Genomic DNA, 13,209 nt, shown 5'->3' with positions numbered 1-13,209 from the left:
AACTCCATCAAAAATATAACTGACATTCCAGATCTGTTTATACAAAGGGGAACGTTTACCATCACTTTAAGTGTTAGTTATAGAAAAGCTATGTAAACATAGCTAGCAGAATAAATTGCACTCCAAGTGGGATGTAGGAGAGATAAGCAATAACATTTTATTTCTAATTATTCTAAGTATTGGGAAGCATGTGTGCGATACAATAAGGAGAGTCGATTTCCCTGCAAGCTCACCCCATTTTGATAGGTTGTGGTTTCAAAGAACAAAACCAGCTATTCATATACAAAAATAACCATAAGGAAGCAATTTTTCATACATTTTATACTCTGCATCTGGTATAACAAGTCATTGGAACACATTAAGGGTTAAACAAATTTACAGTACACTGTCCCTTTAACCTCACCTAAGCATACATTCTGAAAGAAACATTAACAAAATGTATTCCCCATAAAATGTTTGTTATGCATTGTGAAAAAAATGCAGTACATTTTAATTATGTTCCTACACTTCCTGTAATTCAATCTTACATTTTTTGTAGTTTTTAGACTGACCTCAGAGAGGCTGGATTGCATTGGGTGGAATTATTTTCTACCTTACCACCCAACATGCTGCACAATGATTGCTTGATATGTTCAGGAGCACATTTATAGCTGTTCTTATTGGGCCAAAGTAAAGGAGAGAAGATAAACACTCAGGGGGGGTTTTCAAGGTGTCTGTGCCTGGACTACAAAGCAACTCAAAACTGCAGCCAACAAGGTGTTAATGTAGCCCAAAAGTTGTCATGCTGGGTTGGTATAGTAACTTCATCAGTCTACAAATATCTTGTAAAGAGTTACGTCAGTTTAAAAACAGATGTGTGCATACGTACACACATTGCACTGAATTTCATATAGGGGTCTGAGACTAGTATGGGCTGTGGTGTGTGAGGGCAGCAGTTTGAATACAAATACTGTGATAATACCAGATCTTTGCTTGCAGTCACTGCTCTATTAGAACCCTGTCAGCACACCTTGGTGATCCCAGCCCATTGTTTTCAGCCATTGCACCCCACACCTACCACTGCATACTAGGCCATTTCCAGACTCTTTACTACTCAGTTAACTTATAATAATACCAGAATCTCCTGCATACACTGTACACACATTACTCCCTGCTTATATACACAACTTCTACACACATAATAAAAACAATACAGAGCAATAAAATAGCAGCACCTATGTTTTATTTAGAAGAACGTGCAGGAAGGAGGTCCTTGTCACGGACACAGAGGGAGCGTGATATGTTTCAGGGTAGGATGGGCAGCTAGCTGTCATACACCCCATCCTTCCCCAGCACTAATGTTAATACAGTGCTTTGCCTAGAGAACGGGAGAGCACAGAATTATAATCTACAGACAAGTGCCCATCACCAAATGTTCAGATCAAGGGAAGATGTGAAAGTGCTCCAGCACATATTCATCTGCCTCACTTAGTAGAAAACATAATCAGGTAAACAAGTGAGGGCAGAAATGACTTAACTCACATCCACAGGTGGGTTTGGATAGGTCTGGCTGAGTAATTGGTCCCTTTGTTTTCCCATTTAATATCACCACACACTCCAATTTACACAAGCAGCTACACACACACACACACACACACGTGAAATCCTAGGTGGCCGAGGTCATTGTGTAAATGTTGGAAAATTGCTGTGATCAGGGTAAATGTTGCTGTAACTGGAATGGAAGAAAAAAGGGGAAGTGTATATGATTGAGTATCAAGCTAATCCCATCTCCTCCAGAACACTGCGCGGTGACTCATCCTCCTGCAGAGAGAGAAAAGAGATCGGAGGTCAGAGAGAAAGCATGGGGAGATAGAAAGAGAGAATATAGCATACTGCATCAAAACACAAATACAGTGTATATTCTGCAACTTACAATTACTTTCATAATCAATCGGGCGATTATTTTTTCTAGCAATTGGATAAAAAAAAAAAAAAAATTCCATACAATTTTTTTTGTATATTTAAAATTAAAGGCACAAACTGAGTGTTACAAATATAAACTGCAGACTAAAAACTTTACATCAACACAACGATGTCCAATTTTTAAGCAAAGGAACACAGTTTTATAATTTAAGGGATACTAAACCCACATTTTTAATTTAATGATTCCTATAGAGCATGCAATTTTAAGCAACTTTCTAATTTACTCCAATTATCAATTTTTCTTCATTCTCTTGCTATCTTTATTTGAAAAGCAGGAATGTAAATCTTAGGAGCCGGACGATTTTTGGTTCATCACCTGGGTAGCGCTTGCTGATTGGTGGCTAAATGTAGCACTATAACCTGGGTCTAATATGCAAGGTAACAATTATGGGAGAAAGCGGCAGGAACTGAACAAAGACTGGCTGTGGGGAGAGAAAGATTTCAGCCAAGTGTGACCCCAAGACATTGGGCATGCAGGGTTGGGGTAATGATGTTATTATCAACAGTTTCAGAGTCCGGGGGTTGAGATTTTTGAAGAGGGGGAAACAAGGAGCTCAATTTTGGAGAGATTTAGCTTAATGTAGTGAGAGGACATCCAGGATTAAATATTAGAAAGACAGTTAGTGACAAAAGTTAGTAAGGAAGCGTACAAATGATATTGAAACCCATGGGACTGTATTAAGGAAACTAAGGATGATGTATAAATTGAGAAGAGGACCAAGGACATAGTATTGTGGTACTCCAACAGAAAGTGTCAAAGGGTCAGAAGATGTGCCAGATAAGACTACACTAAAGGTCTGGTTAGACAGGTAGGAGAATCACAGAGGGCTGTATTGCAAATGCTGAAGGATTGCAGGGTTTGGAGCAAGAGAGGGTGGCCAACAGTGTAAAAGGCTGCAGACAAATCACAAAGGATTAACATGGAAAAGTGGCCTTGATGACTGCTGTTTCTGTAGTGTTTGGGGAAAATTAGATTGCAATGGATCAAAGAGGGAGGAAATTTGATAAACGTGTATATAAAAGCCTTTTCAAAAGTTTTGAGGTAAGAGGGAGAAGGAAAACAGGGAGGTAGTTGGATGAAGATTATGGATCAAGAGAAGATTTTTGAGGATAGGTGTGATTAGTGCATGTTTAAGGGATGAGGGGAATATACTAGTGCTGTGGGAGAGATTAAAAATGTGTGCAAGGATTGGAGTAAGAGTAGGAGAGAGGGATCCTGGCTGAGGCTGGCTATCTTTTTGTAACCTATTTTTGCCTGCAGAAGAGGAGGTCAGATTGTGTTGAGGTGCCAATTTTTTTTGCCAATTTAACCAAGGTGGGATATTTATATTTGAAAGCTCTCCACCAATGCAAAGGTTTTTCCTCCTTGGAAAGGGGCTTCTCAACAAAGTAAGCCTGGACTTCATTTTGAACTTAAATATCTATAAGCAGTGGTAAATAACCAGCTATATGGCTAGGGGAAAATTATCTAGTTCACTATTAAAATAACAGATATTAGGGAAACATCTAGTTCACTCTTAAAATAACAGATATATACTTAGAGGTTGAATCTGGTACAAAGCGCTAAGGGCTACATATAAATAACAGGACAAAGCCTTACACAGTTATCTATACAGTACATATAACAAGCAATAGCAAGCAATCAGCTAATAATTGTGCAAACAGATATTAGTGCACATCAATTTAAATTACTCATTACTCATCTAACTGTAAATAATAAGATTGGCACTATATCATGCAAAGCTTAGTCCAAAAACACCCGATTTAATATAAATAATCCAAATGACGACTACTATTATTTCTGGGTTGCCATGCACAGACCAACTACTTGATAATGAGACTCATTGACAACAATTTTCATAATCAATTATCGATTATATTGATTAGCAGTTGCAGCTCCAATATTAAGGCATTTTTTTCCCCCTTACCGTCCAACCTCCCTGATTCCTACCAAACAGCTCTCTAACCCTCCCTCTATGTCTGCCAGTAACTATAAAATGTATTTTTTTTTTCTGTATTGTATTGGTCCCCCACCTCCCCCCTTCCCGAGATCAGTAGTTAGGGAACCCAAACACCCCCAAACCCACTTTTTTCTGTAGCGTAGCGCCCCTTCCCTTTTTTATTTTCCGCAGTGTAGGGCCCTCCCACCCACCTCCTGGATTCCCGCCTACACCTCTCGCCGGCACCAGCAGATTATCATTACAGACTGACCCACACAGTGTAACCATCTGTAAAGTTCTGGCATCTGCCTTCCTATGGAATACTCACCCTCTCTTTCTTAAACCTTGCTCACGCTAGACCCCCCCCCCCCCCCCCCCCGGTTACATAAAGATCCCCTATGCATCGCAAATAGCTGCCTTTAGGTCTCCTCTCCATTCCAAAAGCTGTATCAAACCTCTCCTCCAACTTAAAAAATGCCTTAAGGCAGGGCTTGACAGATGTAGGTTGCCTACTTTCCATAGCGATTCAAAATTCTCAACTGATACTTTGAATTATGTCAGCTACTCTAGGTTTACACTTCATAGTGCTTTGAAACACTAGTTTCATTTTTGCATAGATGTATGCTGCACATGACAAAAAAACTATTTCAAAGCCAGGTGCAAAGTTATAGCAGAGCTTCCCTGTCTAACTGGCGAGAGCCTGAAAACAGGCTTAGAATAGAGGCCCGTGCACTGTTAAGGCAGTGCTCCCAATTTGTCAGGGTAAAATGGCTGATGCACAATTAAAGTATTGCTCCCAGCACTATAAGGGGACATTCTGGTGGTATGAGCTAAATTTGCGTGAGACTCCAGAAGCAATAGGTTCATTCTGCACACCAATTACCAATCTGAACAAGTTTAATTAAAAACCCTTTAATAAACAACCATTATGGAAATAGCAATCACAAAGATAGAAGCTTATCAGACTTGTTCCAAACTACAAAAGCTAGTTCACTGATTAAGGCTTTTAATAAAACTTTTAGCTTTTACTAAATTGGCATATGGGAATTATTTGGTCTTATGTGGATTGTTTTTTGTGCAGAAGGAGATGTGCCTTTGCTTCGTTGCCTAAAGGAGGATGGAATTTTGACGTGTGCCCTAGGAACTGTGTTGGGGGGTTGTTGGGGAAGACTGAGCACACCAGAATTTATGTGTGAAGAGCAAGTATATTGCAGCATACTTCAAGGAGCCAAATTAATTTGTTGGGTTTTTAATTTTAACTTTAATGTTTTTATTATGTAAAGTTATCATTACTGTATAAGACAAATTAATATTGCTATTCTTATTAATTATGGGCAGAATTATATAGCTTATATTATTTTCAGACAAAGTATTTAATTTCCAAAGACCTATGTAGGGTTAGAGCGGTATTTTCAGGGTTAGTGGAGTATATTTAATGTTAATAACTGGTCTAGTTTATGTAAATAAACTTTAACTATCATATTTTTTAGTGTTTAATCTAAAAAGTATACTAATTTGGGTCAACACCCCCATACACACACCCAAAAAATAATTATTTGCCTCTTTCATTCTGAAAAAATGGTTTTGTGCCCTGCATAAAGCAACTTTCCCAGTAACAAATGACTTTAAAAATACTCTGTCGGTCCCAAATTGCATCTCTCTCCTCTGCCTGTCCCCAGCAAATCCCACACACTTCAGCTAACTTTCCTTCTCTCCCCCGCTCCCCAGTCCATCTCTCCCTCCCACCACGTCTACAACGTGGAAATTTCTTGCAATGAAAGTGAGTGGGTGGGAGTCAGTGAGCTGTGACAGGCCAAGAGATGTGTGATTCATCCACTGCAGAGAAAGGGGGGAGCAGGTGCAAGAGACGGAGAGCAGGAGACACAAAGAAAAATACCGATGAACACAGAGAGCTATAGAAAGATGTTGAGTGACTGAAAGCTGAACAAAATGGAAGTAATGAGACAAGAGTGAAAGATAAGAGAGAGAAAATGAGTTTGCACTCTGTAGCCCACACATTTTACCCTGCCTGCTCTCTCACCTCCTGCAGCATATCTGACTGTTCAATTGCTTTAAGTACGCTCTTCTTCGATGTGTCTTGGATTTCACCTCCCATCAGAAATTCATCCAGAATAAAATAAGCCTTTTCAAAGTTAAATATGATATCAAGTTCACACACCTGTAAAATGAATGATAAAAGTTATTAAGGACATACGTATGGAGATGAATAATAAAGAATCAAACAAAAAAGTAATGCAGACGAGGAGGTTTAGAACAGAGAAGACAGAGAAAGAGACAAAGTAAAAAGGACATACAGAGAGAAAGAAAACCCTGAAGGTTTGGGTGGTAAGATGTATGTACAGGAAGGGAAAAAATACAGTAGAGAAAGGTGGGAAATTGAAAAGAAAAGAGGAATGATCTATGAAAGAGTATACGCAGCAGGGGAAGTAAAAAAGAAAAAATAACTGCTCAAAAAGAGGTACTAGAGAGAGGACAAGAAGATAAAAAAATACAGGAGATAATATAAGCTATATGAATATCTGAGCAGCAGGTAATGAATATAAGTCAATAAATAAATAGGAAAAAGGGGAATAAAAATTGAATTGTGCGAGGAGCACAGAAGTAACTGAAAAACAGAAGGGCAAACAAGGACCAAAATAAGCAAAGGGGGGGGAGGGTGAGATGAGGTAAGAGATTAGGGGTAGCAAATGGACAGGAAAAAGGGGGGTATAAAGTTTTATATTCCCGTGATAGGAAAGTAAAATCAAATGGTAGGGAATGAGGAGCAGGCTACAAAAAATAATTACACATGACGTTTGTTACACAGACGTCTGACCGTGCAGATTACAGAGAGCCTGTGATCCCTGCAAAACTCAATTAGCAGAACTCAGATTAATGCCTAAGAAGAATGGATTAGTCAGAGGCAAAAGGGGGAGGGGGTGGTGACAAAGCGAACAACATCAAACCGTATCAGGCCAGCTTTCTGTTACCCCAAGTCACATTTTCTGCCTCTGATCCAAAGGGTCTAAAACGCTAATAGTGGTCACAGCACATCACGTTTTTAACTCACGCTGCCAAAATATTTGTCCAGCAACTCCACGTATCTGTGAATTAACTCTAGGGTTATGAGCTCATTATCCTGGTCCTCAACTGCACAGCAGAAGTATAGACTGGCGTATCTGGAAACGAGAAATAGAAGGTGAGTGTGAGAAAAACAAAAACACAAAAACAAACAAATGGGATAAGAGAGAAACATATAACACTGAAAGAACAGGTATAAAAAAACAAGATGTTCCATAGTAAATTTTAAATATATGTTATAGATTGAACTGCTTCAAGTCATCCGTTTACTACTTCTACATATGTCTGCTATGACAAGTTGTTTGAAATCGTAAAAGTAAACTAGGTTTCGATCCTGTTTAGTGTTTATGTCTTGTAAATTAACTGACATTAAGCGAGATCCACTTAAACGATGGGTAACAAGGATTTAAAGGGACAGTAAACACCTTGTCATTTCAAGACATTACTGTTCTGTTATAAAAAAAAAATAAAAAAAAAAATAGCCTTGTCTAAGCATTTTAAAAACAAACTAACATCCTTATTACAGTAATTACTTTTTAACAGCCAAACTCCACCAACCATGTGTCTTAATTGAAGGAGCCAATCTGGGCTTGTAGTCCCACAGGCAAAAAGGCTAACCATTGTCATAAAAAAAAAAAAAAAAAAAAAAAAGAAAAAGGAGTATAGAATACATTGTTTTGCAGCTATCTGAAAAAGCCAATTTTCGGTATATGTAGCAGGGTTAGCCTTGACAGGTCAGCAGGGTGCATTTCATGGTCTTAGAATTAGAAACTGCTCAATTTTCGGAGCTAAATTACATGAAAATAGGGCAAAATAAATAATAAAAATATATTGCAAAGTTGTTTCATTACTCACAACTAAACATTAAAAAGGGACATTAAACACTGAGATGGTAACATAAAATTATATATATGCAATGTACTTTTCCTGTAATTCCATTCCTAAATTGTGAGCTTTTCAGTTTCTGCTAGAAATGGAAATGCAGAACACATATTCCACACAACCATTGGCTGCACACTTTAGTTACCTATTTATAACTTTCCCTAATTGGCCACAGCAGAGAAGGTAACCTAAGTTAGTTACAACATGGCTGCTCCTATTGTTTGATAGACACTAAAACTTTACACTTATTTTATTTTGTCAATATTTAAACAGTGAATGAAAATGTAAAAAAAAAAATACGTCTACATGTTATTGGCAGATTAATCTTTTCTTTGAATGCATATTTCTATCTAGCATTTATTTAGTGTTTAATTGGCAGTCATGCTACTCTATCCTGCTATTATATAAAAAGTTTTAGATTAGATTAGTCATTTAACGTTGCAACTATAGGCAGTCCCCAGGTTACAGACATCCGACCAACTCATACTTACAAACTGAGAAAAACAAAATGTATGCTTACCTCATAAATTTCTTTCTTTCCGGATATGGTGAGTCCACGCATCATAAATTACTGTTGGGAATATAACTGCTGGCCAGCAGGAGGAGGAAAAGAGCACCACAGCCAAGCTGTTAAGTATCACTCCCTTTCCCCCAAACCCCAGTCATTCGACCCAAGGTAATGGAGAAAAAAGGAACACAAGAAGGTGTAGAGGTGCCTGAGGTTTTAGTTAAAAAGGGAGGGACAAGACAGGTAACCTAAACAGAAGACACCACCGCTGTAAGAACCCTTCTTCCAAAAGAAGCCTCAGCCAAGGCAAAAGTATCAAATTTGGAAAAAGTATGCAGAGAAGACCAAGTTGCAGCCTTGCAAATTTGTTCCACAGAAGCTTCATTTTTGAAAGCCCAAGAAGAAGAGAGCCCTAGTGAAATGAGCTGTAATCCTCTCAGGAGGCTGCTGTCCAGCAGTTTCATAAGCCAAACAAATTAAACTTCTCAACCAGAAAGAAAGAGAAGTAGCAGTAACTTTCTGACATTTACATTTCCCAGAGAAACAAACAAACAGGGCAGAAGACTGGCGAAAATCTTTAGTCGCCTGAAGGTAAAATTTAAGAGAACGCACAACATCCAAGTTATGAGAAGGAGGATTAGGACATAGAGAAGGAACAACAATTTCCTGATTAATATTTCTATCCGAAACCACTTTAGGAAGAAAACCAAACTTAATATGAAGAACCGCCTTATCAGCATGAAAGATAAGATAAGGGGAATCACACTTCAAAGCTTAGATTTCCAAAACTCTCAGAGCAGAAGAGATAGCAATAAGAAGCAAAACCTTCCAAGATAACTTAATATCTATCAAATGCAATGGATCAAACTGAGCCTTCTGTAAAACCTTAAAAGATTAAGGCTCCAAGGAGGAGCAACCGACTTAAACACAGGCCCGATTCTGACCAAGGCCTGACAAAAAGATTGCACATCGGCATATCCGCCAGACGCTTATGTAGAAAAATAAATAGAGCAGAAATCTGACCCTTCAGGGTACTGACTGATGAACCTTTTTCCAGACCTTCCTGGAGAAAAAGCAAAATCCTAGGAATCCTGACCCTACTCCAAGAGTGGCCTTTGGAGTCACACCAATAAAGATATTTACGTCATATCTTATGATAAATCCTTCTAGTAACAGGCTTGCGAGCCTGAATTATGGTCTCAATGACTGACTTAGAAAACCCACGCTTAGACAAAACTAAGTGTTCAATCTCCAAGCAATCAGCTTCAGAGAAATGAGATTTGGATGAAGGAAGGGAACCTGAATTAGAAGGTCCTTCCTCAGAGGTAGTGTCCAAGGTGGGAGAGATGACATCTCCACTAGATCCACATACCAAATCCTGCGAGGCCACGCAGGTGCTATTAGAATCACAGACACTCTCTTCCCTGATACGAGCAATGACTTGTGGAAGGAGAATAAATGCCAGTCTGAAGTCCGAAGGAACCGCCAGAGCATCTATCAGAACGGCCTGTGGATCCCTTGACCTTAAACCGTACCTTGGAAGCTTGGCATTCTGCCCAGACGCAATGAAATCCAGCTCCGGCAACCCCCATCTGAGGGTTAAGCTGGAGAACACCTCTTTCATGGCTAAGGAACTCTGAGGTCCTCCCTGGTGGTTGATATAAGCCACTGAGGTTTTGTTGTCCGACTGGAACCTGATAAACCGGGCAACGAAGGCCAAGCCATCAGAGGATTGAAAATCGCTCTCAACTCTAAGATGGTTATAGTGAGAACTGACTCCTCCCGAGTCCAGAGTCCCTGCGCCTTTAACGAGTCCCAGACTGTTCTCTAGCCCAGCAGGTTGGCATCTGTGGTCACAATCACCTAGGAAGGTCTCCGTAAGCATGTTCCCTGAGAGAGATGTTCCTAAGAAAACCACCACGGGAGAGAATCTCTTACCGACTGGTCTAGATCTATCTTCTGAAACAGATCCGCATAGTCCCCATTCCATTGTCTGAGCATGCATAACTGCAGAGCTCACAAATGGAATCGAGCAAAGGGAACAATGTCCACGGAAGCAACTATCAGACCAATTACCTCCATACATTGAGCCACTGATGGCCGAACAGAAAACTGGAGAGAGGGGCAAGATGAAAGAATTATGGTTTTTCTGACCTCCCTCAGAAATATTTTCATCGATAGGGAATCTATTATAGCCCCTAAGAAAACTACCCTTGTAGCTGGAACAAGGGAACTTTTTCCCAGATTCACTTTCCATCCGTGGGAATGTAAAAAACATAATTTATGCTTACCTGATAAATTTATTTCTCTTGTAGTGTAGTCAGTCCACGGGTCATCCATTACTTATGGAATATATCTCTTCCTAACAGGAAGCTGCAAGAGGATCACCCAGCAGAGCTGCTACATAGCTCCTCCCCTCACATGTCATATTCAGTCATTCGACCAAAGCAGACGAGAAAGGAGAAACCATAGGGTGCAGTGGTGACTGGAGTTTAATTAAAATTTAGGTCTGCCTTAAAGACAGGGCGGGCCGTGGACTGACTACACTACAAGAGAAATAAAATTATCAGGTAAGCATAAATTATGTTTTCTCTTGTTAAGTGTAGTCAGTCCACGGGTCATCCATTACTTATGGAATACCAATACCAAAGCTAAAGTACACGGATGAAGGGAGGGACAAGGCAGGAACATTAAACAGAAGGAAACACTGCCTGAAGTACCTTTCTCCCAAAAATAGCCTCCGAAGAAGCAAAAGTGTCAAATTTGTAAAATTTTGAAAAGGTGTGAAGCGAAGACCAAGTCGCAGCCTTGCAAATCTGTTCAACAGAGGCCTCATTTTTAAAGGCCCAGGTGGAAGCCACAGCTCTAGTAGAATGAGCTGTAATCCTTTCAGGAGGCTGCTGTCCAGCAGTCTCATAGGCTAAACGTATTATGCTACGAAGCCAAAAAGAGAGAGAGGTAGCCGAAGCCTTTTGACCTCTTCTCTGTCCAGAGTAAATGACAAACAGGGAAGAAGTTTGACGAAAATCTTTAGTTGCCTGCAAGTAGAACTTCAGGGCACGGACTACGTACAAATTATGCAAAAGTTGTTCCTTCTTTGAAGAAGGGTTAGGACACAGTGATGGAACAACAATCTCTTGATTGATATTCCTGTTAGTAACTACCTTAGGTAAGAACCCAGGTTTAGTACGCAGAACTACCTTGTCTGAATGAAAAATCAGATAAGGAGAATCACAATGTAAGGCAGATAACTCAGAGACTCTTCGAGCCGAGGAAATAGCCATCAAAAACAAAACCTTCCAGGATAACAGCTTGATATCAATGGAATGAAGGGGTTCAAATGGAACGCCTTGAAGAACATTAAGAACTAAGTTTAAGCTCCACGGCGGAGCAACAGTCTTAAACACAGGCTTAATCCTAGTTAAAGCCTGACAAAAAGCCTGAACGTCTGGAACTTCAGCCAGACGTTTGTGTAGAAGAATAGACAGAGCAGAAATCTGTCCCTTTTAACGAACTAGCAGATAAGCCCTTTTCTAAACCCTCTTGTAGAAAGGACAATATCCTAGGAATCCTAACCTTACTCCATGAGTAACTCTTGGATTCGCACCAATATAAATATTTACGCCATATCTTATGGTAAATTTTTCTGGTAACAGGCCTGTATTAAGGTATCAATAACCGACTCCGAGAAGCCACGCTTTGATAGAATCAAGCGTTCAATCTCCATGCAGTCAGCCTCAGAGAAATTAGATTTGGATGTTTGAAAGGACCCTGAATTAGAAGGTCCTGTCTCAGAGGCAGAGACCACGGTTGACAGGACGACATGTCCACTAGGTCTGCATACCAGGTCCTGCGTGGCCACGCAGGCGCTATCAGAATCACTGAAGCTCTCTCCTGTTTGATCTTGGCAATCAAACGAGGAAGCATCGGGAATGGTGGAAACACATAAGCCATGTTGAACACCCAAGGGGCTGTCAGAGCATCTATCAGCACCGCTCCCGGGTCCCTGGACCTGGATCCGTAACAAGGAAGCTTGGCGTTCTGGCGAGACGCCATGAGATCCAGATCTGGTTTGCCCCAACGAAGAATCAGTTGAGCAAAGACCTCCGGATGAAGTTCCCACTCCCCCGGATGAAAAGTCTGGCGACTTAGAAAATCCGCCTCCCAGTTCTCTACGCCTGGGATGTAAATCGCTGACAGGTGGCAAGAGTGAGACTCTGCCCAGCGAATTATCTTTGAGACTTCCAACATCGCTAGGGAACTTCTGGTTCCCCCTTGATGGTTGATGTAAGCCACAGTCGTGATGTTGTCCGACTGAAATCTGATGAACCTCAGAGTTGCTAACTGAGGCCAAGCTAGGAGAGCATTGAATATTGCTCTTAATTCCAGAATATTTATTGGGAGGAGTTTCTCCTCCTGAGTCCATAATCCCTGAGCTTTCAGGGAGTTCCAGACTGCGCCCTAGCCTAGAAGGCTGGCGTCTGTTGTTACAATCGTCCAATCTGGCCTGCGAAAGGTCATCCCCTTGGACAGATGTGGCCGGAGAGCCACCATAGAAGAGAATCTCTGGTCTCTTGATCCAGACTTAGTAGGGGGGACAAATCTGAGTAATCCCCGTTCCACTGACTTAGCATGCACAATTGCAGCGGTCTGAGATGCAGGCGCGCAAATGGTACCATGTCCATTGCCACTACCATTAAGCCGATTACTTCCATGCACTGAGCTACTGACGGGTGTGGAATGGAATGAAGGACACGGCAAGCATTTAGAAGTTTTGATAACCTGGCCTCTGTCAGGTAAATTTTCATCTCTACAGAATCTATAAGAGTCCCTAGA

At 40.5% G+C, this 13,209-nt stretch overlaps 1 protein-coding gene across 1 annotated transcript in view; it reads right to left on the bottom strand.

Moving 5' to 3' along the window:
* Nucleotides 1-1,205: 1,205 nt before the first annotated feature.
* LOC128663766 (AP-1 complex subunit sigma-1A) overlaps nucleotides 1,206-13,209 on the bottom strand; it is a 61,949-nt gene continuing 49,945 nt past the window's right edge. Inside the window, exons 3-5 of the mRNA XM_053718258.1 lie at nucleotides 6,973-7,081; nucleotides 5,944-6,081; nucleotides 1,206-1,800 (exon numbers count right to left, since the gene is read on the bottom strand). Of these exons, the coding sequence (XP_053574233.1) occupies nucleotides 1,753-1,800; nucleotides 5,944-6,081; nucleotides 6,973-7,081 (295 nt within the window). The 3' untranslated portion in view covers nucleotides 1,206-1,752. The remainder of the gene's footprint in view (nucleotides 1,801-5,943; nucleotides 6,082-6,972; nucleotides 7,082-13,209) is intronic.

The sequence above is a fragment of the Bombina bombina genome, chromosome 6, assembly GCF_027579735.1.
Source record: "Bombina bombina isolate aBomBom1 chromosome 6, aBomBom1.pri, whole genome shotgun sequence".
Classification (NCBI taxonomy): Eukaryota; Metazoa; Chordata; class Amphibia; order Anura; family Bombinatoridae; genus Bombina; species Bombina bombina.
Note: the sequence above shows the minus strand (reverse complement) of the source record. Positions and strands in the feature narration are given on the sequence as shown.